Consider the following 22,500-nt stretch of genomic DNA (forward strand, 5'->3'; position numbering starts at 1 on the left):
TCTCTCTCTCTCTCTCTCTCTCCCTCTTTCTTTCTTTCTTTCTCGCTTTCTCTCTCTCTCTATCTCTCTCTATCCCTCTATCCATCTATTTATCTATCTCTATCTCTATCTATCTATATCACTCTATCTTTCTCAAAATCTCTCTCTATCTCTGTATCTATTCCTGTCTATCTCTCTCTCTCTCTCTCTCTCTCTCTCTCTCTCTATATATATATATATATATATATATATATTATATATATATATATATATATATATTAGGACATTTAGCCCAAATGGTAAATACGTTTTTTCCCTCGATAAGATAACCTGATGCAATGGCTGTAATTGTAATGCTTGATTAATCCACACATTGTGCTGAATGTCGTCAATTTGAGTAACTCCTATTTTCATCCTTTCTTTAATATTTTTGTTTGTTTTAACTTCTTGGTCTGTGTCATGCTAATATGGTTACAATTTTTAGTATGTCACGGGCCAAGAAAAAGTTATAAATACCAACAAGTTGTTTTTTTTTTAAAAGAAGGATTCACTTGAACACACAAACTAACTGTCACGAGTGTATGGGTTAATTAATCGTTGCTTCCACTGTAAGGGAACTGTTGGTCCTAGACAGTCCCGCTGAGGACAAATTGTCATGATGTTTGCTATAATGGCTAATATTTTTTCCACTGAGAATCAATTTTGTACCATTTGACCATCAAATTTTAAAGTTTAAAGCTGCAGAACTAATTAAGGTTTATTTCCATTTTTAAATTCTACAGCACACCAAAGCAGCAGTATCACCGAATTGGAAGTAACCCAGGCCAATTTCCTTTGCGACAATCAACACGCAACCCTTTACTATCGGCAGCTTGAGCACCTCGAGGATAAACTTGATCACCTCAAAGACAAACGCATAGATACATCAACAACTGCTGTTGTTAATGAAGATGCCAATGATAATGCTATTAAAAGAAACAACGAAGCCGACGCGAATGACGGGGATAGGACTAGTGATGGACTTAAAGAGGAAATTATTCAAAGGTATTCATCAGAGTCCGAGTACGCAAAGACGAAGGTAAGAGATCTCAAACAAAGGCTAGTCAATCGAGGGATTCCTGTGAAATATTTCCGGACTCATGAAGAGCTTGGACGCCACGTGATGGATGACTGGATAGAAATCATCGACATGTTGTTACCTCCCCTCATATACAATGCTGCTCTGCTAAGTAAGTATCTGAATTTATAGTGTTCGAAGCAGTTCGGATGATTTATTTTTCATTACTTGAAATTCGTGTTCGTAGAATTGCGATTTAAAAAACAAACAATTCTAATGATTTAAAAATCTAATAGGATAAATAAATGAGAAAAAGGAGAGGAAGAGGAGGAGGACGAGAAGGAGGAGGAGGAGAAGAAGAAGAAGAAGAAGAAGAAGAAGGAGGAGGAGGAGGAGGAGGAGGAGGAGGAGGAGGAGAAAGAGTAGGGGAAGGGAAGAAGAAGAGGAGGAGGAGGAAGAAGAAGAAGAAGAAGAAGAAGAAGAAGAAGAAGAAGAAGAAGAAGAAGAAGAAGAAGGAGAAATTATAGTAGTAGTAGTAGTAGTAGTAGTAGTAGTAGTAGTAGTAGTAGTAGTAGTAGTAGTAGAAGTAGTAGTAGAAGCAGTAGTAGTAGTAGTAGTAGTAGTAGTAGTAGTAGTAGTAGTTGTTGTTGTTGTTGTTGTTGTTGTAGTAGAAGTAGTAGTAGTAGTAGTAGTAGTAGTAGTAGTAGTAGTAGTAGTAGTAGTAGTAGTAGTAGTAGTAGTAGTAGTAGTAGTAGTAGTAGTAGTAGTAGTAATAGTAGAAATAGCAGTAGCAGTAGTAGCAGCAGCAGCAGCAGTAGTAGTAGTAGTAGTAGTAGTAGTAGTAGTAGTAGTAGTAGTAGTAGTAGTAGTAGTAGTAGTAGTAGTAGTAGTTGTAGTAGAAGGAGAAGAAGAAGAAGAAGAAGAAGAAGAAGAAGAAGAAGAAGAAGAAGAAGAAGAAGAAGAAGAAGAAGAAGAAGAAGAGGAAGAAGAGAAGAAAACGCTAAGAAAGGAATACAAGAAACTATAGTAATAAATCTTTGACACAGATCATGAAAATTACAATACACCATGACTGAAATACAACTTATTATTAGCTTAACGTAATACACCCATTAGAAGTGATTATATCGTTGTCTTATAGAGGTGTTAAAATATATATTTTTTATTTCCGTCTCTGATTCCATTTCAAAACGTCGAAAAAATAAAAATATGATTGCCCACAAGGACGTTCATTCGATTAAAAATTAATTCAATAAAAGAGATTTGTATTATGGGATGATAATTAAGAACCACAAAATAGGGATTACCATCTTGTTCTTGCTCTAACAAATCTGACAGTTAAGCTGCATCATTAGCATTCGTTTAAATACTCGTACTTGAATTGAATAATCATTCTATAATACGTTAGATACGCTTTCTTGTTCTTTATAATACGGTACCAATTACCAGAAAAAGTTCAGCTCATGTCTGCGTCAGAGTATACTCCAATATTTTGATAGTAGACGTTTAGGTTTGACGAAAGTAACCAATCAGAATTGAACACAAATCTTAGGATTTTGTCATAGGTGGGAATTTTGTACAGACTTGATCTCGGAGTTCAGAAATTGCTTGTTCAACTTTTCTTGAAATAGTACATGAATGATAATAGACATGCATACATTTTAAAAAATCCCTTTCTTCATCCTATAGGGGAAATTTGTCTTTAGGATCTACTCCACGAAAATAAAATGGAATAACACAGGCGTCATACGCAGCACAGCGCCGCAAACTGAATTAGGGCGAGGTGACTTGCTGAAGTCACACAGCACAGCGGGTATTCGAACCGGTACCTTTCAGGTACGCAACAAGGACCATACCGCTGAGCCACCCTGATAATAACTCCCTTGCAGTGATTATTCCTTGAATGGAGCAGTTGTCATATGAAAGATTATTTTAATCGAAATTGACATCGTTCAGTTACATAAGAGTGAGGGAAATATATTACAAAGGTGTACAAAATAATGCCTTGTATCTATGAAAGAAAAACCGAAATACTCCTGCTATCAAATAGCCGACAAAAGCGCAGGTAATAAGTAACGAGAAATAACAACGGGAAACTTCTTTTGATAAAGGGCAAAACTAGGTATTATAAATTATAGTTGGGATATCAGGGTAGTTCTATTCTGCCGTACTCTGAAACACACGAAGTCCCAGGTTTGAGAGTTTGAGACATTGATCTTTGACACTAAACGTTATCATGAACATACAGCACATGATGTTCGGGTATCTAAAACTCTATCTGAACTCACCCATGTGTCAAAAGGCACATGCATGCTTTATTGGTTCCTTAATCTTGATTCTTCTTCTTTCTTCTTCTTAAAAAAAAATTATTACCATAGACACAAGATGAGATAGGATTTTCACATTCTGATTCCTTTCTGGCCGGAATGACGAGAAATTCTAAATCAGAGAAAAATAATGTACAGAATAAGATGATGACAAGAAACGTGTTTTAATATTATATATATATATATATATATATATATATATATATATATATATATATATATATATATATATATATATATATATCCACACACAGATAACATTTTACGATGCTTACCTCTTACATGAAACTCATGCATTAAAAATATCAAGGCATGTCCAGGTTCAGGAAATTGATTTTAATATAGGTAAAAATGATTGTTTTTTATAGATCTGAATTATCTATCACGGTGATAGTTTTTCTATATTTTTTCTAGACATTCTGGCCAGAAATTTTTGATTAATGCTATCCCGACTTATTGAAACACATAATACAGTACAGTACAGTTCTTTTCGCCAGACTTTTCATAAAGTTTGTGGTATTCGTCAATCCCGGTTAATTCCGGTTAATTCCACATAAAGAAAAAGATTTTACCTCAGAGTACTCCCATAGTCTAAAAGACAAATTAAAACAAACGAAACAACCTCCCCCCCCAAAAAAAAAAAAATATAACCCAAACAAACCAACAAACCAGCTAACCAACTAACCAACTAACAAACCTTTTTCCATTTTTCCCTAAAGAACTTTAACATCAAATATTGACCTACTAAACTTATGTCAAATTGTCAAAATGTTTCAGTCCTTGGCCTCTTTGAAGACTTTAAATTCATGCTTCAACATCTACATCACCCAGGGCTAATAATAATACTAGATGAAGACGGTGGTACCAAAATTATCCATTTTGATTTCATGTTCAATCTTCCCAGGTACTCTTCAATACAGTGAGTGGATTAACCAGCAATCATTCATCAAAAGTCGGACGCAGATTTTCGTTTCGACAAATGAAGTAGAAGAACTATTACAAGAGCTGTCAGACTTTGCTCTGACATGCACAAAAGCAGACGCAACCTTTGGAGCTAATCATAGCATTTTTCCACCTGCCGACCCCCACCGAGATTGTCATTCAACTTCTATGACGGCCTTTTTGAAAACTGGGTGAGTGTTAAACAAATAGAAAGAAATGCATTAACAAATATGTATTATGATTGCATTTTTTCATTAATAATAATAATAATAATAATAATAATGATAGTAATAATAACAATAATAATAATAAATACAATAATAATAATGATAATAATAACAATAATAATAATAATAATAATAATAATAATAATAATAATAATAATAATAATAATAATAATAATATAATAATAATGCTGATGATGATAATAATAATAATAATGATAATAATAATAATAATAATAATAATAATAATATAATAATAATAATAATATATAATAATAATAATAATAATAATAAAATAATAATAATAATAATAATAATAATAATAATAATGTTGATACAAAAAAAAAACAAAAAAAGTAATAACTCTTATCATCACCCCCCCCCCCCCCTCTCCTCCAAAGAAATACCCAAAAGAAAAAAAAACAACAATCAAACAAACATAACAAAACAAAACAACAAAATTAAAACGAGAAACTAGATATTCTGTGCATTCTGTGAGCCCATGAAAAGTGATTTGCGATGGATCGATCGCGCAAATCGACGGAACGCGCCTAATACATAATACAAGGGTGAGTCAAAAAGTAACGGGACTCTGTTTATTTCTTTAAAACAAATTGAATTAATACCATGCAGCATACCTTAAATTAAAGCTTGGCATTAGCCGAGTACAATGCCATTTCTCAACCGAGTCTCCGCCTCTCTCGATACCCACAGTCCACCTTTTTGTAAGGCCATGTATTCCGTCCTAGTGAAGCTGAGTTGACTGAACTTTTAGCCAATTTTTCGCATTTCCTCCTTCAGTGGACCAAAAATATGGAAGCCTGAAAGTGCCAAGTCTGGCGAATCTCCCTTTTCCTGACACGTGCGTGGAAGGACATGTTCACGAAGAAACAGTACTTGTTCCATCACCAAATTTTAATCCGGTCTAACTCGAGGAATTTTTGCTTTCAGCCGCTTCAATATCTATATATACCTGGCATCTCATCAAGAGAAGTTCTATCAGATATGATCAATGCTTCTGTTTTTATTTGATTCAATGAGCTGACACTGCTTGGACGGCGACCACCAAGATTTGTCAATAAAGACATGGTTGAGAGGGGTTTCTGGTTAGGTGTTGAATTTCATCTCGTTTTCTTCTAAATGACAAGATACACATTCGACCCACCTAAAGGCACTGCCTCTACAAAATCTTGAGTTTTATAAACTTTTCCAAGGCGTTTAGAAATGTTACTTGAGGTTTCTTCTTCGAAAACAAGAAATTCAATGACAGCTTCCAGTCGCTGATGGACATTCGTGGGGGCAGCCATTTTGAACTGACATAACTTTGTTAAAATTTGACAATTAAAATTTTCAACTTTTGGTTTAAAGAGTGCATGTGAAAGTTCAATTGAGCCAAATATGACGTAACATGAAAAATAAATGAACTCAGTAGGACATTTGTCCGATTACTTTTTGACTCACCCTCTTATATCCAAAACAAATGTATCGTCGTTTCCTCGAATTGTAAAATGATTCAACTTAATTTAATGTGTTTCCTTTTTTTTTCTAAAAATATCTCAAGACCGTCCATTCATTCAAGCCATACAAGCCGTTCCATTTTGATGCTGGGAGGGGACAGAGGGGTTGGAAAGTCTGCCATTATTTCCAGATGGGTGAAAGAGTTCCAGTCAGAATTCCCTCATATTTTTGTGAAAGCTCATTTCGTGTCAGCTTCCTCTTGCAGTTCAAATTTGTGCACTTTTATGCATAACTGCATTGACGATCTTAGAAGCAGGTTTATATTATCAGGTAGGTTAAACCTAAAGTTCTTGGATACTTATTATGAGATCGTTGTATTTGTATTACCAATTAGAAAAAAACAAACAAACAAAAAAAGAACCCCCCCCCCCAAAAAAAAAAAAAAACAACAACAAAAACAAAAAAACAAAACAACAACAACGAAACCCCAACAAAATAGGCACAGCAAGGCAAACAAAAAGCTTGAGCTTTGATAAATAGCAATAACCACTAAATTAGATGCACTCAAGGCAAGGGGTCCCAAGCCAGCTGCAACATATACCATTTATTACAAAATATTTTTAAAAACTACAATTTTTAAAGTCAGATACCACTGCTACAGAATAGGTATTCATATCACACCTGCCAGAGTGCGGTCAGAGAATGTGAGTTAAGAGCCTTTTCCAAGGACTCAAATTTGCGCCGCCCACAGCGTGACTAGGGTAGTTAAATGAGACCATAAAGTCACAAAGAGACAGATATTAACCAGATAACTGTCGTACTCTAGAAAAACACGTATTACACAGTTAACCAGAAAACTAGTCCAAATATCGATGCTTAAATGACCCTTATCTTGGCAAAACATCTCAAACCAGGGACTTCGCGAAGTCCCAAATTTGAGAGTTTTTGCCAAGATGAGAGTCATTTAAATCGATCGATATTTGATGACGATGATCATCAATTTTAATCTCATCCTATCAATCAGACGACTACCGATCAAACAAGTTGTGTGTAGAGATGGAGCGCGATGCCATGTCCAACTTCGACAGCTTCAGCGCCCTATGCCAGGCATTCGTAGCGGCTTTGTCATTGGGTCCGTGTGTCATTGTCATCGATGGTCTCAACGAGCTGACGTCATGTCTAGGCCTCACCGTTAAAGAGGTATGGGAATCAAATATGTAAATATTAAACATATACATTTTAAGAAGTCGATTGTATTCAAAACAATAAAAGGAACCACGAACTGGTATCGAGTCAATGAAGTACCCTCACATCGTCGCCATACTCGCCAATCGGAAGCTTGACTCAGCCCACTTGTTAAAATGGTGGCGTTTGTTTCCGATGGAATTTGATTTTTCGATAAAATCATCACGATGTCTAATTAACCTCAAAATACACACAAACCATCTCCACGTCAATTGTAAACACCATGCAAAATTTGGTGACGAGTTGTCCAGTGGCCTTTGTGTTACAATGAAATCCAATTTGTCACTTGGTTCGTGTATCATTGCTATCGCTTGTCTAAACGGGGTACCGATAACTCAGTTGGTAGAGCACTCGTTTCATAATCAAAGGGACCGAGATCGATCCCGGGTCTGGCGGAAAGTACTTTTCGATGTACTAGCATCCTTTCCAAAAGGTAGCAAGCAATTGCTAATGTCCTCTTCACGCTATAGAAGCCGGGATAAACTCCGGCTCCTTGGGCCTAATGGCTCTGAAGGACTAAACGAGTCGACGTCATGTCCTTGCCTCACTGTTCAAGAGGAATGGAAATTCAATATGTCAATATTAAACAGTCTCAAACTGGTAGTAATTATCAAAAGAGCAGAGAAGTCTACTCTTCCGGTTCGAAGCTCATTGAAAGTGTATGTAAGCAGTCCTCCGGACGACTAAGAATTAATAGGTTACATATTGCGTCATGAGTAGGTATAGATATTTTAGTTGCATGATGTAGAGGCAGATTCTTAAGATTGCGGGGCGTAAAACAACGAGGATGGATGGTCTTTATTTATCATAGCTCATATTTAGATAAATATGCTATTACTCTGAAACCAGAAGATCAATTATATTGTAAGCTATTTATCCAGTACTCCTGAAGAGAAGAGTAAGTTTACACTTGCAATGAGATTGGAACCAGTTTTTTGACACCACACTTTTGTTTCCGATTGTATCATGAAGTTGACTTGGATACCTCTGATTTCACTTTTCATTTTCGGGTACACATACGAGTATTTTCATTGCCGAATGGTAGCTTTGGTTGTTCTAACATTAGAAAAAAGGATGTTTCATATATTATTACCTCTTTGTCAACAAGACTGAAAGATTAAAAGTAACTATAATTTAACGAGAATAGGATGTTGAAAATGCATGGAGTATTTCAGTCTAGTTTGTAATCAGACTACTAATAATATCAATATATTTTGAATCACATCGAAGCTGACATTTATTTCCACCATTCAAACTTCTACCCCATAATCAAAAGTAACTTAACACTTGTTTTGAGTCCATTCATTTGAGTCTTAAAAGACAAAATTGGACAAAAGTTATATCATAGAAACGAAAAATATCTTTAATATAGATCTATGTGAACCAAATTTCATCTCAACATTCATGCAAAATCCTAAGAATAACGATGACTTAAACAACACAAGTTGGGTTCCTCTGCTTCGGAAAATTCGGAAAACTCGGCGCAACTTCTTGAAATTTTGTTCTTCAACAGCGATGCTAGAGACATAAGAGAGGGGTTGGTTGTGTATCGAGTATATTATGTTCGACCATCATTGGCCGTTGTTACTCGGGGTTGACCTGCCTGTCTTTGATCCCTCTCATGCCCTTTCAGTGTTGAACTTTGCGATAAGAGAATATCAGGTAGCTGTAACATTTAAAAGCTGTGTGACCTCAGCTACTTTTTAGCATGAATATAGCCAGGTAGATGGTATCTCTTTTTGACGCTCTGTTTTGGCAAGTTTTCAAGAGTAAACTAATTGAAATCAAAGTAATTACAAAATGACGTCACAAAGATATTTTTTGTTTGTTTAAAACAATAGATAACTTGCTAACCGCAAAAGACAACACGGCGATATTCATTCAGGGAACGTTGGTGCTAATGAGTTATGTTTCGAGAATTTAAGAATTTGCGTTTTCACAATTGCCCCTGTAAAATTCCTTATTATTTCTTCTTTGCGCCATTTCCGAAGTCGAAATATTAAGTTGTCTTACAAAAATGTTCACTATTCACGCTATGATTGACAGATTGCAATAATAATGGGCATGCATGTGGCTTGATAAATGTTCTTTCAGGTGGCATAAAATTATTCAACTTTAACACACAGATAACCAATGGTTAGTTATTTGCAGTATAGAAATGTAGTTATCTTTATATATTTATATAACTGTATACGGTCTCTATGTTTCTTTTGTACTTCAGCTATGGAAGATATGCTTAGAAGATAAAGTTTCCTATTGAAAGCTGAATTTTGGTGAATAAAATCCTGTATACACATGAGAGTGGCCATTACAAAAAAGATCAACCGGAAGTGCACCGAATTAGATCCGATGCCATATAACTTTGATAGCTTCTTTCGTGTTAAAACACTAAACAGTATTTCAAAATGTCAAATTATAATATGCAATAATATGATTTATGGCAATCACGAAATTTAGCTTTATTATATCACCAAGCCTAATATCTGATATGGAATTCATTAAATGCCATAGAAGGGTTTTTATAACCAAAATATGATATAGTTATAAAACAAATTGACAATTCTTACTTCGGAAAAAAAAAGAAATCAAAAAGAACCACAGAAACAAGCGACTGATGTAGACAGTATTTAGGAAAGAAAATAAGCGACGCATTGGTTTATGTATTGCATTTGAAACACAATTTTATTATACATAGTGCACACAGAAGACAACTGCTTGTAAACTTTTTTTTCACTAAGTTTATATTTTTCTTCTCATAATTATAATAATAATATAGTATTTGTTGCTATTAATTGTGTTGCCCAAAGGTGAAAGAGTTTGCCTGGTTACCAGAAGAGGTTCCATCCTGCTGCAAACTGATTTTAACCACGACCAAATCGGACATTTCCCATCGCAGTTTGTCTGAAAGAAATGATGTCGTCATTACCAACTGCCCGTCATCTCTGACAGAGGCAATCACTAATATTGCTTTGGTATGTACGTCTTACTCCATACGTAATTCATAATTTTTTATTAAATAGGAATCTTTTAAAACAATTTTGTCTAATAATTCATTACTTTTCATCTTTCCAATTATTTCGAAGATTGTTTATAAGCGACAACATAACTTATTAAGCTATGTAATCAGGTATATATATATATATATATATATATATATATATATATATATATATATATATATATATATATATATATATATACTTCCACTTCCACTTCCTGATGAGAGTTATCGCTTGAAACAATATTGTAGAAGATCATAATTATACTTGTAATGTATATATATATATATATATATATATATATATATATATATATATATATATATATATAATTTAACTATGGTGTATTACGTTTTTATTGTTTTAAGAAAACAATTGTCTTAAAATGTGTTTCGAAAAGTATGTTATAGACATATAGTAGTCAGTAATATCATCTCACATCTGCGTGAGATTGCTTTCTCTATTATACATTATGTATTTTGCAAATGCAAATGTTGCTGCTTGAAGCTCAAAGAAAGAAATAGTATCGGTCTTCGTAAATGCAAATGAAACTTCCTTTCCATTTCATTATTGTGTTTTTAAATAATTTGCTGTTATATTTTGAAAGAAGATTTTCGTTCATGAACAAATCCATCCAGAGTTGAAAATTAAACTCTTGTATGTCGGCCTTATGTGCAAGAAGTGGCGTTAAGTAATAATGTCCTTATGTGCAAGAAATGGCGTTAAGTAAAATGGCCTTAAGTGCAAGAAATTGTGTTAAGTGTTAGTGGGTCCTGGAAGAATGGATTCATTACTCTTCGCAATCAATTTCCTTGAATGATATTTTTCAACAATGAACACTTTCCTTTACTAGTCATCTGATCTAATGTTTACCTTTTTTGTAGGTAAGAGAGTATGCTCCAAATTCAGACAAGCTTCTAGGCGGTGACGAGAAAGTCAGACATCTTGGGACACTTAGGGTCATGCAGTCGACTTTAGGATCCACTGTCATCAGTAATGAGATACTCAGACCTCCAGTTTACCAGAATTTGTCCTCTTTCATGGACCAATGGGCAGATGTAAGAACATCATTTAATAAGTAAAAAAGTTGAATAAAAGTTAATGTTTGAAGTATATAAAATCTCAATCTGAAAGGTTGTACATGATACAGTGCCATAAAAAACAGAAATAATTTGCAAGAAAAACGTATCAAAATAATTCTTGATGTATCATTCAGAATGTTTCAGAGTGCAATTCAAAACCAGAGGCTTGTCACCAATTAAGTCATACCTTAAAGCACTGTTAAATGTAAACATTACATACTTTTGCTTCAACTTTGTTTTGTTTTGCATTTTTAAAAATGAGAACAATATCCTGATGTATGGTTTTCTATTTTTTGTTCATATATTTTCTATTTAAGGAGGGAAAAGTCATAGAGGGTGTTAACACATGTAAATCACGGAAATCATGAATTTCACCAAACGCATTGAACTCCCTTATGCTAAAAATGGCAGGGAAGACAAAAACAGTAATGGCGTTTTAGCATCGAAAATAGTATCAGATTCACTCAAGAAAATATAGGCGGAAATGGAATCTTGTGTAATAAGTCAGAATGAGCGACGAATATATTAAATGAGGGCAAGTACAAAAAGGACGTCTAATACGACTTTAATGGTATGAAATAAAGATTTTTTTTTTTGTGGCCTTCTGCCTGCCGGGAATAATAAAGTCGGCATTGTGAAATTAACCATTGCATTTATTTATTTAAATAATTTAAAAACTACATAAAACCTTCTCGTGTGAAAAGCGAACGACATGCCATGCCATTGACGCTACGCCATATCGTTGAACAAATATTACAACATTAAAAAGAAAAGATTATTATAGCATCCCCTGACCATTCAACATTTCGTTGCAGATTTGGTCCCTAAGAAATTTTTGGATCCAATCTGTTCAAAGTTGGGTCAAGTGTCACAGTTGGATATCGGACAACACATCCTCAGAAGTCCAGTTCTTTGATAACGGTTTTGGTGAGTCGCACACCATTTTATTTGGTAATGGTTGTTTGTTTCCATGTTTCAAAATAAAATCATGGGTCTTATTCGACGTGTATTTATTTGCAGGTCTTATAACCCAGTTCCTTATGGGCTCATTGTTGTAATGGAAATCGCCCCCCCCCCCCCCCCCAAAAAAAAAAAAAAAAAAAAAAACTAAAAAAAAAACTGACGCAAAAATATTCTCCGTTACAAGAATGTTAAACTAGGCCCATAAGTGGATTCGGATGTCAGACCTGAATATATGTACACGTCGGTCTTATTCTACTGATTACCAATTTTGATTAATAAAATTTAGCCTACTATCAGATGTTATTTTATTTAAATATACGATTTTAAAACAATAAAAATATACACCCACCACCGTGCCAAGAAAAAAAAAACCCAAACAAAACAACACAAACAAACAAAAGAAAGAAAAAAACAACAAATAAAAACTGATACTGGAAATACTGGAAGTTAATCTTTAGAGCATTTTGTTTTTGATATCCAGCTCCTCCTCCTCCTCCTCCTCCTCCTCCTCCTCCTCCTCCTCCTCCTCCTCCTCCTCCTTCTTCTTCTTCTTCTTCTTCTTCTTCTTCTGCTTCTTCTTCTTCTTTATTATATTATATAAGCATCAAGTTTGAAAACCTAACTATATTGATTGAATTTAAAAGAAATTAGCGATGACTTTGAAGTTAATGAAAGATTTTTTAAAACGTGTTATATAATAAGCGTTATTTCTTGAGACTGTTATTAGGTACAAATTGATATCAAATGGTGAAAACCGCTGGCTTATGTGATAAGCGATTCCATAGTCTTATAGGGGATGGGTAGAAAGAATTGTGGTGGGTGTTGCTTTTGATTCCCATGTCCTCTCGTCTGTCAGGAGTCATGTTTTATATTTTTTGAGAAGTTATCTGCCATCAAAATTTTGTTTGTGGTAGATTTTATAGAGGGAACACAGTTTTGCTCGTTTTCGCCGGATCTGAAGATTATCAAAGCTCAGGCTTTAAACTATTTTTTTTGGTGGTCAGTAATAGATGGAAATGCGCCTGGCTACTCTCCTCTGTGTAATTTCTAATGCATTAATATCTTTTTGGAGACACGAATTCCAGACTATACTCGCATATTCCAAGATTGGTCTTATACTATTCACCACTGCTTGATTCAAAAGAGATAGCGTAATACGGGCCTTGGTAATACGGCCTTTTTAAGGCTAAAATTTTCAGTTATCATTGTCCGATGACTATCGTTAGAATTTCTTACAGACCAAGACAATCAACCGGCTAAACCATATGAGCTTTTGTATAGCGCATTATCCACTAAATGTGATTGATATGCTTTACAAGTGATCCCAAACCAAAAGCAACACTAACCACAAAGGACGAGAGATTGACTTCTGTAACGTGATGTTATCATGTTTTTCGACAGAGCTAATAATGTTATCGGCTATGCAATTGTACAAAGAGAGTTTCCAAGGCCTCATCTTTGCGCCCTTTACAGCGTGACACGAAATCGGGACCTACTGGTTACAAGTTGAGTGTCAAATTACTCAACTAGCAAACACTCCATTTACAATTTTTACTCGTGAATTCTAAATGACAATTCCTTTCTTTTCAGACTATTCTGGTTGGGTGGCAGATGCCCTATGTCTCATCTCTCTGTCCAGAAATGGACTCACTCAGAGCCAGATTCTGTCTATTTTGAAGACCATAGGCTACGAGGGTGACCTTGAAGTCAGGGAATACGAATGGCACCAATTTATGTTGAGTGCTGGAGCTACACTGCACACGAATGCTGATGGACGCATTGTTTTTAGTCACAGCTACATACATGAAGTGGCTGAGTATTTGTTTTTCAGTAAGTTGTTGAATTTTTATTCTGTAATTACTACACCCTATCATTTCTTATCATCCAATTCCTTGAAGTCTATCTATAATTCCGGATAAGATTAGTAACGTGATGTCAATAAAGTGAAGTTTGCAACAAGAATGTGCTTTATACTCAGACTTAGCTAAGAAACTCATAACATTGCCATCCTGAAATATATTGGTTTTCATTATCTGCAAAAGATCTGAAATTTGATTAATTTATCGAAATTGATTGATATTGTTGGCTTTACACTCACTCTCTCTCTCTCTCTCTCTCTCTCTCTCTCTCTCTCACACACACACACACACACACATACACACATACACTCACCTACACACACACTCCCGCTCATAAACACACACACATGCATCGGCAGAATACAGATTTTTAAAAATCACGACTATGTCTCTTCTCTAAAACTATTTAAAGGTTAGACATACAAATCTTCTAAGTAAAATCAAGATTTCAATCAGAATCGTTTCATTATTAATCCACTCTACCGATCTCCCCATAACAGAGAGCATGTCCTCTGTGACCCATGACCCTGTTGCCATTCAGAAATCCTCGAAAGATGGTCTCCGACAAGCATACCACACTCACCTAACCAGATATTTCTCTCAGCAAATCTTGACGGTTCAAACCATGGAGGAACTGCCCTGGCATCTCATGCTCTGTGGGGATATGCTAGGTCTCATGGATTTTCTCACAGATTCTGGGTAAACACAAGAGTAATTTTGATAACCAATTACGAACGGATTAAGATGTAAATGAAATATGATTTAAAGCAAAACGTCACCTGATCATTCCATTAATACCCAAATGATAACAATACTGGACCAGTATAGACGCTGTGCGCTTAGCTAAAAAACTCATAACATTACCGTCCTGAAATATAATGGACCAACACACAAAACTATGTGTAACCTTGACCGTTTATAGTCTATTAATACAAGTTAGTGATAATTATTCATAAACACGGATGGCAGAAAACAATAACATTGACATGAGTGACGTCAACTTCATTATATCTATATCATTTGACTTTAGATAGACCAATTGTAATATGTGATAACAATACATGGCTATATACCGTTTGACTTCAAAACAGACAAATTGTAATATGTCATGATCCATCGACTCAAAACGGTATTTTGTCGGATTAATCGGAACTCTAAAAATGAATTTAGAATAGAAATCATAAAAAATTCAAACTTTGAGATTTTTTAGTTATAAGCATTTGGATTTGTTCTCCATTATAACGAATATAATTTAAACTCAACTTTCATACCTTTGGTTACAAAATTAAATGTTCTGCACCTACGTTACTCCGATGTTTTAACACTTCAATACGGTGGGTCACACAGGACCAGTTCGACGATTATGTCATTTGAGAATTGGACTCATACATCTGTAGCAATTTGCATCACTTGATTTCTATTTGTTGTTGTTGCTCTTTTCCATTAATTTCTATACTTTATCAGTGGCCGACAATTGATCGAGTTATAAAATTAATCCACAGAGATATTTCGTTAAATTCAAATATCAGGTTTCTAAATTATCATCGTTTCTTTCTATATATGCTTCCCGTTCTTCTGTTTTGATTTCTTTAAAAATTCTTTTACCATACAAGCTTTCTTCTTAAAATACTTGATGGCCCAGACAGCTAGAGAGTAGGTATTTGATGTATTCATCAGGTTTCTCAAGGATTTCAAAATTTGAATTAAACATCTGCAGCAAGTTGTCGGTGGTCAATGAGAGAGATCTATGCTATTATATATCTGAAATTGTTTTCTGCCATGATATTCCTTTATCGTATAATTGTTTTAATATCATCACAGTTAGTTTCTTCCTATATTACACTTCCTGTCGTGCTGCTTTGATATCGTTACACATCTGTTTCCCTCACAGCGTTCTGCTGAAAATGCTGGATGGTCCAGACTCTGAAACCTGGCTCCAGGACCTCAAACTATACTGGTCAGTCTGTAGACTGAATGGATACAAGGCTGACCACTCTTATCTCAGCATGATGCACTCTATGGGGGTGGTGGACATTCAGGACATGCAGGTAAAATATCAATAAGAAAAATAATTAAAAAATAAAAATAAAACGAATGTCATTAAAGAATCATACTTTCTCTGTTGCAGGGTTTCCTAAGTTGGTAATGGCTGGGCAACGCTAGCAAAAAAACCCACCACATACAATGACTTTCCAGGCAATGATGTAGATGTTTGTCTCGCACTGTCTAGCTTATTAATAGAGAGCATTACTATTTCATCTTTTTTTTTTTTTTTTTTTTGGGGGGGGGGGTTGTTTACAAGCTGCTTTCGTCCATATAACCAATCGCCTTAATCTGATTTTATCGGGATGAATTTGGCACTGAAAACAGAAGTAAAAATAGAAAAGAACAGACATTCGAAATTTTAATGTTAAATTAAAAAAAAACTCGATCCACCTTCCCTTTTCACCAAACAATCGCATTTCAATCAAGTTTCCGAATTTTAAGTATAAATCAAATTGAATCGCCTTTAAACAACTCGACAGGAACAAAAAGGTTTGAGGCTATGGGTGCTTCATATTATTCAAATCGTTCAGACCTGTGTCGTGCTTGCAGTTTATGTACTATTATATCATTTACTTTGCTTATTTTCTTTAGAGTTTTTTTCCCAGGTTGTACATTATCTATTCGTAAATAGTGATATGTTATGATTAATGAAAAGATTCGTACCACACATCTGAACTATATTATCCAGTGACAATCCTGATTCTATTCATTTGCCTGACAACCTATTGTCATCCTAATTTTAAGGTTTTCTAACTTTTTGTGCTCCGGAGATTATCAGTCACTAACATGTCTCGTCACATTAAAAACTAGAGCATTCATATAGTGCAATATCCACTAAACATGCTAAAAGCGCCATACACGGAGTCCTTAGCCAACAACAACATGTAGGACGAGACAAGACGCCTGTTAGGCGATATTACCAATTCTTTCCGACAGAGATAACTCTTTCGACGACGACGTACTCATTTTACACATGGGTACGGTGAGAGAATGTGAGTAAAGAGTCTTCTCCAAAGACTCAACTATACACCGCTTAGAACGGGACCGGAACCGTGGACCTTCCGGTCCCAAGGCGATTGTCATATTGCTAGAACACATAGCCGCACATTTAGGTGATCCTTTCACAGAATATGTTCAATCCAACTCCATTTGCTCCTCGGGTAATGTCAATTTGTTGTTGTTGTTTTGTAGAAATTTGAGGAAGAAAACGAAGTGGAGATGGCGTGGAGTCCATCCCCGAGAATTGTTATATCCACACCTCAACCTATGACGGATTTATGGGGAGACATGAGCAAGAATGAGATCAATATGCCCGATGAACAGGAACACGTGACAGATGACAGTCAAATTTCTAAAGGATTTGATTTGGATGAGAAGAATGATCCAGAGAAGGTAAGAGTTGTAAAGTACATCTTATTTTATTTTACTTTTAAGTTCTGTTTTTAGAAATTTTATTTATTGCCAATGATGAAGCTTGAATTATAGATACGCTTCTCTCACTTTTATCTATCATTTATAAATAATTTACAGCTAACTAGGTTATACATTAGACTATATGTCAACAATGTTGGGAGAAAAGACTTCTTACTTGGCACAATATTTAAGTTGAAAACCAAGCCATGTCCCTTAATAGCGGCCAGGTTAGATCAATAACTCACATGAAAAATAACAAATTATGTTTTAGTAATGATCTCAAGATTTGGCCACTTGTGATACACCGTCTAAAATTGATATTATTTCAATGTAAATGATATGTTAGACGTAAAATATGAAACTGGTTGAATTTATATATGTCATATCAGGTGGAATAGGTTATTTCATAGTGACAAATTAGAGAACAGGCATTGGTGTAAGATAAAGATAACGATCTGAAAAGGCGTATATGCAACAGTGCCAGACAATGCAGAAAGATAAATACAAGAAAAAAAACTATCTCGAAAATACAGGTTGTCCTTTTCAGATCTATAGAATAAGTGAAGTCTCTTAAACTAAAATTGTTGCAAATCTTTGCACTTCTGATAATATCAACATGGATTACATTTTCTGATTTCCGCTTAACATAATTCCACACCGAGGCAGAGCGTCAGGTTTGTTCACAGAGAAGTGATGTAGATATATTGGTCAAACCTACCATTTTGTACCTTCTCCAATTCAGATTTTCCTGCAAGACGACGATGAGGATCTTGACGAATCCTTTACCCAGGGAGTGTTTGTCACCCAAAACGGCCAAACTCACTCAGCATCCATGTCACATAAAACATCCAACAAGCTTGGTGCTCGACAAGACCATTTTCCAACGATGACCATTTTGGGATGGCGGATAGCCCAATTATTACAAATTTTAGGTCACGTTAAAGCTTTCAAATGTGTGCTGGCTTCGCTTGTCAGATACATGCATCAGGTAAATCATTCTTTAATGTATATAGTAATAAGGGAAACATCACTTTGTATTAGTGAATCTAAATAAAAACAATATGCTCAAAATAGCTGGGGTAAGGTAGAAAAGAGGGGGGGGGGGGAGGAGTTTGAGGTGTGGCTTAGTGGTATGGTCTTTGCTTTGTACACAGGAAGTTACGAAAACGAGTCCTTGTCCCTCTGTGTGATGCTGAAAAGCACACCCCCCCCCCCCTTTAACCCATTTTACGGCACTGTTCTGCGACCAATGTCTGGATTATTCTACTCTTCCCTTGTACTTGAGACAAATTTCCTCATGAGGACGAATAAAGCGAATTTATATATTTACGCTTATTATCCACTTCGTTTGATGGAAGCAGGACATTATTAATTTTACACCACTGTCAGCACGGCTATAAGACTAAAGTGTTAGTAATCTTTCTCCCCCCCCCCCCCCCCCCCCCCCCCCCCCCCCCCCCCCCCCCGTTTCAGTCATTCAAAGTAGACTTGACTATCTTCCCGATACTTTCCACAGAACTACCCACTTAGCCTGTCTCAGCATCTTCTCATGTCCCAATGCCACTTCAAGCTTGGCGGGTTTCTGGAAATGTGCAATCAACTGGAGACTGCTGAAATGGAATACAGGCTAGCCTTGCAATCTGTCATGACCGCTGATGACATGGATGACGAGATGGAACACCAGACAGATATTCTATACTTGAAAGGTAAGGAAAATGTTGATGCTTTAAGCTCGCAGAAATAATTTTTTTTTTAATGAGCTTTTATATAGCGCAAAATCCACTAAACTTGCTCAAAGCGCTTTACAAGGGTTCCTTGGATAACAGTAACATTTAACTTATAGAACGGGACATGACGCCTGTTAGGCGATATTACAATTTTTTTCGGACACAGACAACGCTGTTAAGGGCCAGGTACTCATTTTACACCTGAGTATTGTAAGAGAATGTGAGTAAAGAGCCATCTCCAAGGACTCAACCATGCGCCGAGCAAGGATCGAACCCAGGACCATCCGATCCGAAAGCGACTGTCATACCACATGACCACATAGCCGCACAAAGAACAATTGGAAATTGAATGGAAGCTTCAATTTAGTAAATTAAAAAAAAGACAATGTGGATGTTTCGGGTTTCCCTTTTATCAGCAAAGCACGATGAAAGAAACACTAAAACGAATGAGAGCACAATTAAATGTCTCATTAGTCTCCAGTGTTTCATTCATCGTGTTACGTTGCTATTGAATGGAAAACCGAAAATGTCCACATTATCTGTTTTCATTTATCAAATTGAAGCTTCCATTCAATTTCCCTTTGTTAGTTATACTTGAAAGGCAAGTAATAGTGATAAGCAGTCTTTTAAAGTCATAGTTGAATGTGAATTTTTGATTTGTGTAGTCTCCATTTTTTAGGTTGACTCCGTTTCCTGATCTTTAAAGTGACTTGTATTCATTAAAGTATCTAATGCTTAATGTCGTTAAATTCCTCTTTTTCAACCATTTGAAATGATATAAAGATATTTAAACATTAAATGATTACCCATGTCATATATAGTATGCACCGAAAAACGCATTATAGCTGACGTCAAAAGTATGATTTGTAAAAATTATTTTTTTAAAATCGGAAATAGGGGAAATAATTCAGTCAAATATAGCATTCAAAGAATATATAACTACTTGTTTCCCTTGTAAGGAAAAGCAACTATGAGACCGGGGAAATCATATTTATATTATTTTTAAAAAAATTATATATTATACATTTTTGTATATCTCACGTTGAATCCGGCAGATCAAAATTTAAAAAGAAAATTGAGCTTTTATCTAGCGCAATATCCACTAAACGTGCTCAAAGCGCTTTACAAGGGGTCCCCGGCCAACAGCAACACTTAACATGTAGGACGGGACATGACGCCTGTTAGGCGATATTATAATTTTTTCGGACAGAGACAACGCTGTAAACGGCCAGGTACTCATTTTACACCTGAGTACTGTGAGAGAATGTGAGTAAAGAGCCTTTTCCAAGGACTCAACTATGTGCCGAGCGAGGCTCGAACCCAGAAACTTCCGATCCGAAAGCGAGTGTCATACCACAAGACCACATAGCCGCACAAAAGATTGACTAAAGATATTCTTTGTTAGAAAAAAATAACAGTAAGTCCTGGATGGATACTATTAATTTGTTTTCAGGTCAAATGTCGCACAAATCTCATTAAAATATTGTTTATCGTTCTATAAAAATTGAAACACATCCAAGAAATAAAGATTGGAATAAACAAATCAATGTCCAACAGATCAATTATGTAATCGTTATCCTTTATCTTCAGTGACTTATTCATCAGGTTCGATACAGACAACCTATACTATCACTATGGAACCCTATGTTAAAATGCTAACATATTTTCCAACTTTATTGTTGCGGTGAAGATTGATTGAATTTTTAACAGTTTGAGGCTCCTATGTGAATCGTTTTTCAATTAGATATGTAAAACGCTCTTAGTCCATGAAAACTCAGAAGAACAATTCTAGCAAAAGAATAAATAAAACAAAACACTTCAAACACTGTTAACGCCATTTACCTCACTCACAGACAGTCATCAAAAACGACTGTACCATTCACTATTCTCTCTGGGAAAACACATATTTGAAAATTTGACCAGAAAACTCGTCCTTCAAATGTAGATCGATTTAAATGACCCTTCAAGAAGTCCCAGGTTTGAGAGATTTTGCCAAGATGAGGGTCATATAAATCGATCGACATTTGAATTTTCAAATATGGGTTTTCCCAGAGTACGACAGTATTACCATGATCTGATTTGTTTTCTGTCATTGCCTCGTAATACACAATCTCTAGGCTGGTGCGAAATGAGTCTTTTTATTTATTAAAAGTTATGATTCCCTACTAAAGTTATTAATAATGGTATCAAGGAGATAACCGCTGTGTGGCATGACATCACCTTACAGGGCACATCTAAAAGAAAAACAATCCACAATCAATCAATAGATAATAACCCATGAAATAAATATTGGAATAAAAAAAAATCATTGCTCAACTGACAAATATTGTAAATAATATAACTTATAAATGCAATTTAACCCTGCAGTAAAGAGTATACCATCAATTACCCAGTTAACTGCCGTACTCATGAAAACATGTATTTAAAAACTTTGGCCAGAAAACTCGTCCTTTAAATATCGATCGATATAATCCTCTCCTTACCAACTACAGGAAAATCGTCTCATTCTTTACGATACAACCAACATTTTTCTTATTCAAATTTCTTTTGTACATCATAAAATTTAAAGAAAACGAACAGTGTGTTGTAGAGCATGTTTTACTAAAGAAATTATGTATCGCAAGAATTTACTACTTTTATTGTGTTTAAGTGATAAAAAATATATTTTTGTGTTAATTGGGTGTGAAGTTTTGGGGAAAATCCTGAAAATTGTTGGTAAGGCGAGAGTTAAATCACCCTAATCTTGGCAAAAACTCTCAAACATGGGACCTCACTTGCAGGCCAATTAAAAAAGAAATACGTGGCTTTCCAGAATACGACAGTTAACTGGTTAAAGAGAGTACCGAAACGTCAAAGGCCAGACGCTGTTCACCACAGATACTTAGCATCATCCCGAAAAAGTAATCTGTGTGAAATTCACAGAACATTGAGGCGTAGCCTCGCATTCTTCAAACAAAATCGCAGCAAACAAACACACAGAGTTTGTGTTTATATAGGTGTTCGTTGATTACCATCTTTATAGACAAGTCGTGGGGACCAGAGGCAGCGCCCCACATCATTCAATTAGTTTAGATCAGAGAACACACGTCCTCTGGTTAGATGAAAAACTAGAACATTCCGTAGTACTGAAGGTGAAAGGTCACTGATATCTGATTTGTTGGAGTGGAAACCTGTTAGAT

At 35.3% G+C, this 22,500-nt stretch overlaps 1 protein-coding gene across 5 annotated transcripts in view; it reads left to right on the forward strand.

Moving 5' to 3' along the window:
* LOC144974926 (uncharacterized) overlaps positions 1 to 22,500 on the forward strand; it is a 52,780-nt gene that overhangs the window by 12,469 nt on the left and 17,811 nt on the right. For all 5 annotated transcript variants that reach the window (XM_078918442.1, XM_078918445.1, XM_078918446.1 and 2 more), the window contains 13 exons: positions 762 to 1,208; positions 4,268 to 4,496; positions 6,091 to 6,317; positions 7,012 to 7,187; positions 10,040 to 10,204; positions 11,116 to 11,289; positions 12,129 to 12,240; positions 13,867 to 14,106; positions 14,636 to 14,834; positions 16,027 to 16,183; positions 17,373 to 17,573; positions 18,337 to 18,582; positions 19,111 to 19,300. In XM_078918442.1, the coding sequence (XP_078774568.1) occupies positions 762 to 1,208; positions 4,268 to 4,496; positions 6,091 to 6,317; positions 7,012 to 7,187; positions 10,040 to 10,204; positions 11,116 to 11,289; positions 12,129 to 12,240; positions 13,867 to 14,106; positions 14,636 to 14,834; positions 16,027 to 16,183; positions 17,373 to 17,573; positions 18,337 to 18,582; positions 19,111 to 19,300 (2,763 nt within the window). The remainder of the gene's footprint in view (positions 1 to 761; positions 1,209 to 4,267; positions 4,497 to 6,090; positions 6,318 to 7,011; positions 7,188 to 10,039; positions 10,205 to 11,115; positions 11,290 to 12,128; positions 12,241 to 13,866; positions 14,107 to 14,635; positions 14,835 to 16,026; positions 16,184 to 17,372; positions 17,574 to 18,336; positions 18,583 to 19,110; positions 19,301 to 22,500) is intronic.

This window comes from Berghia stephanieae, chromosome 6 (genome assembly GCF_034508935.2).
Source record: "Berghia stephanieae isolate SIO BIC M18660-M18661 chromosome 6, UCSD_Bste_1.3, whole genome shotgun sequence".
NCBI lineage: Eukaryota > Metazoa > Mollusca > Gastropoda > Nudibranchia > Aeolidiidae > Berghia > Berghia stephanieae.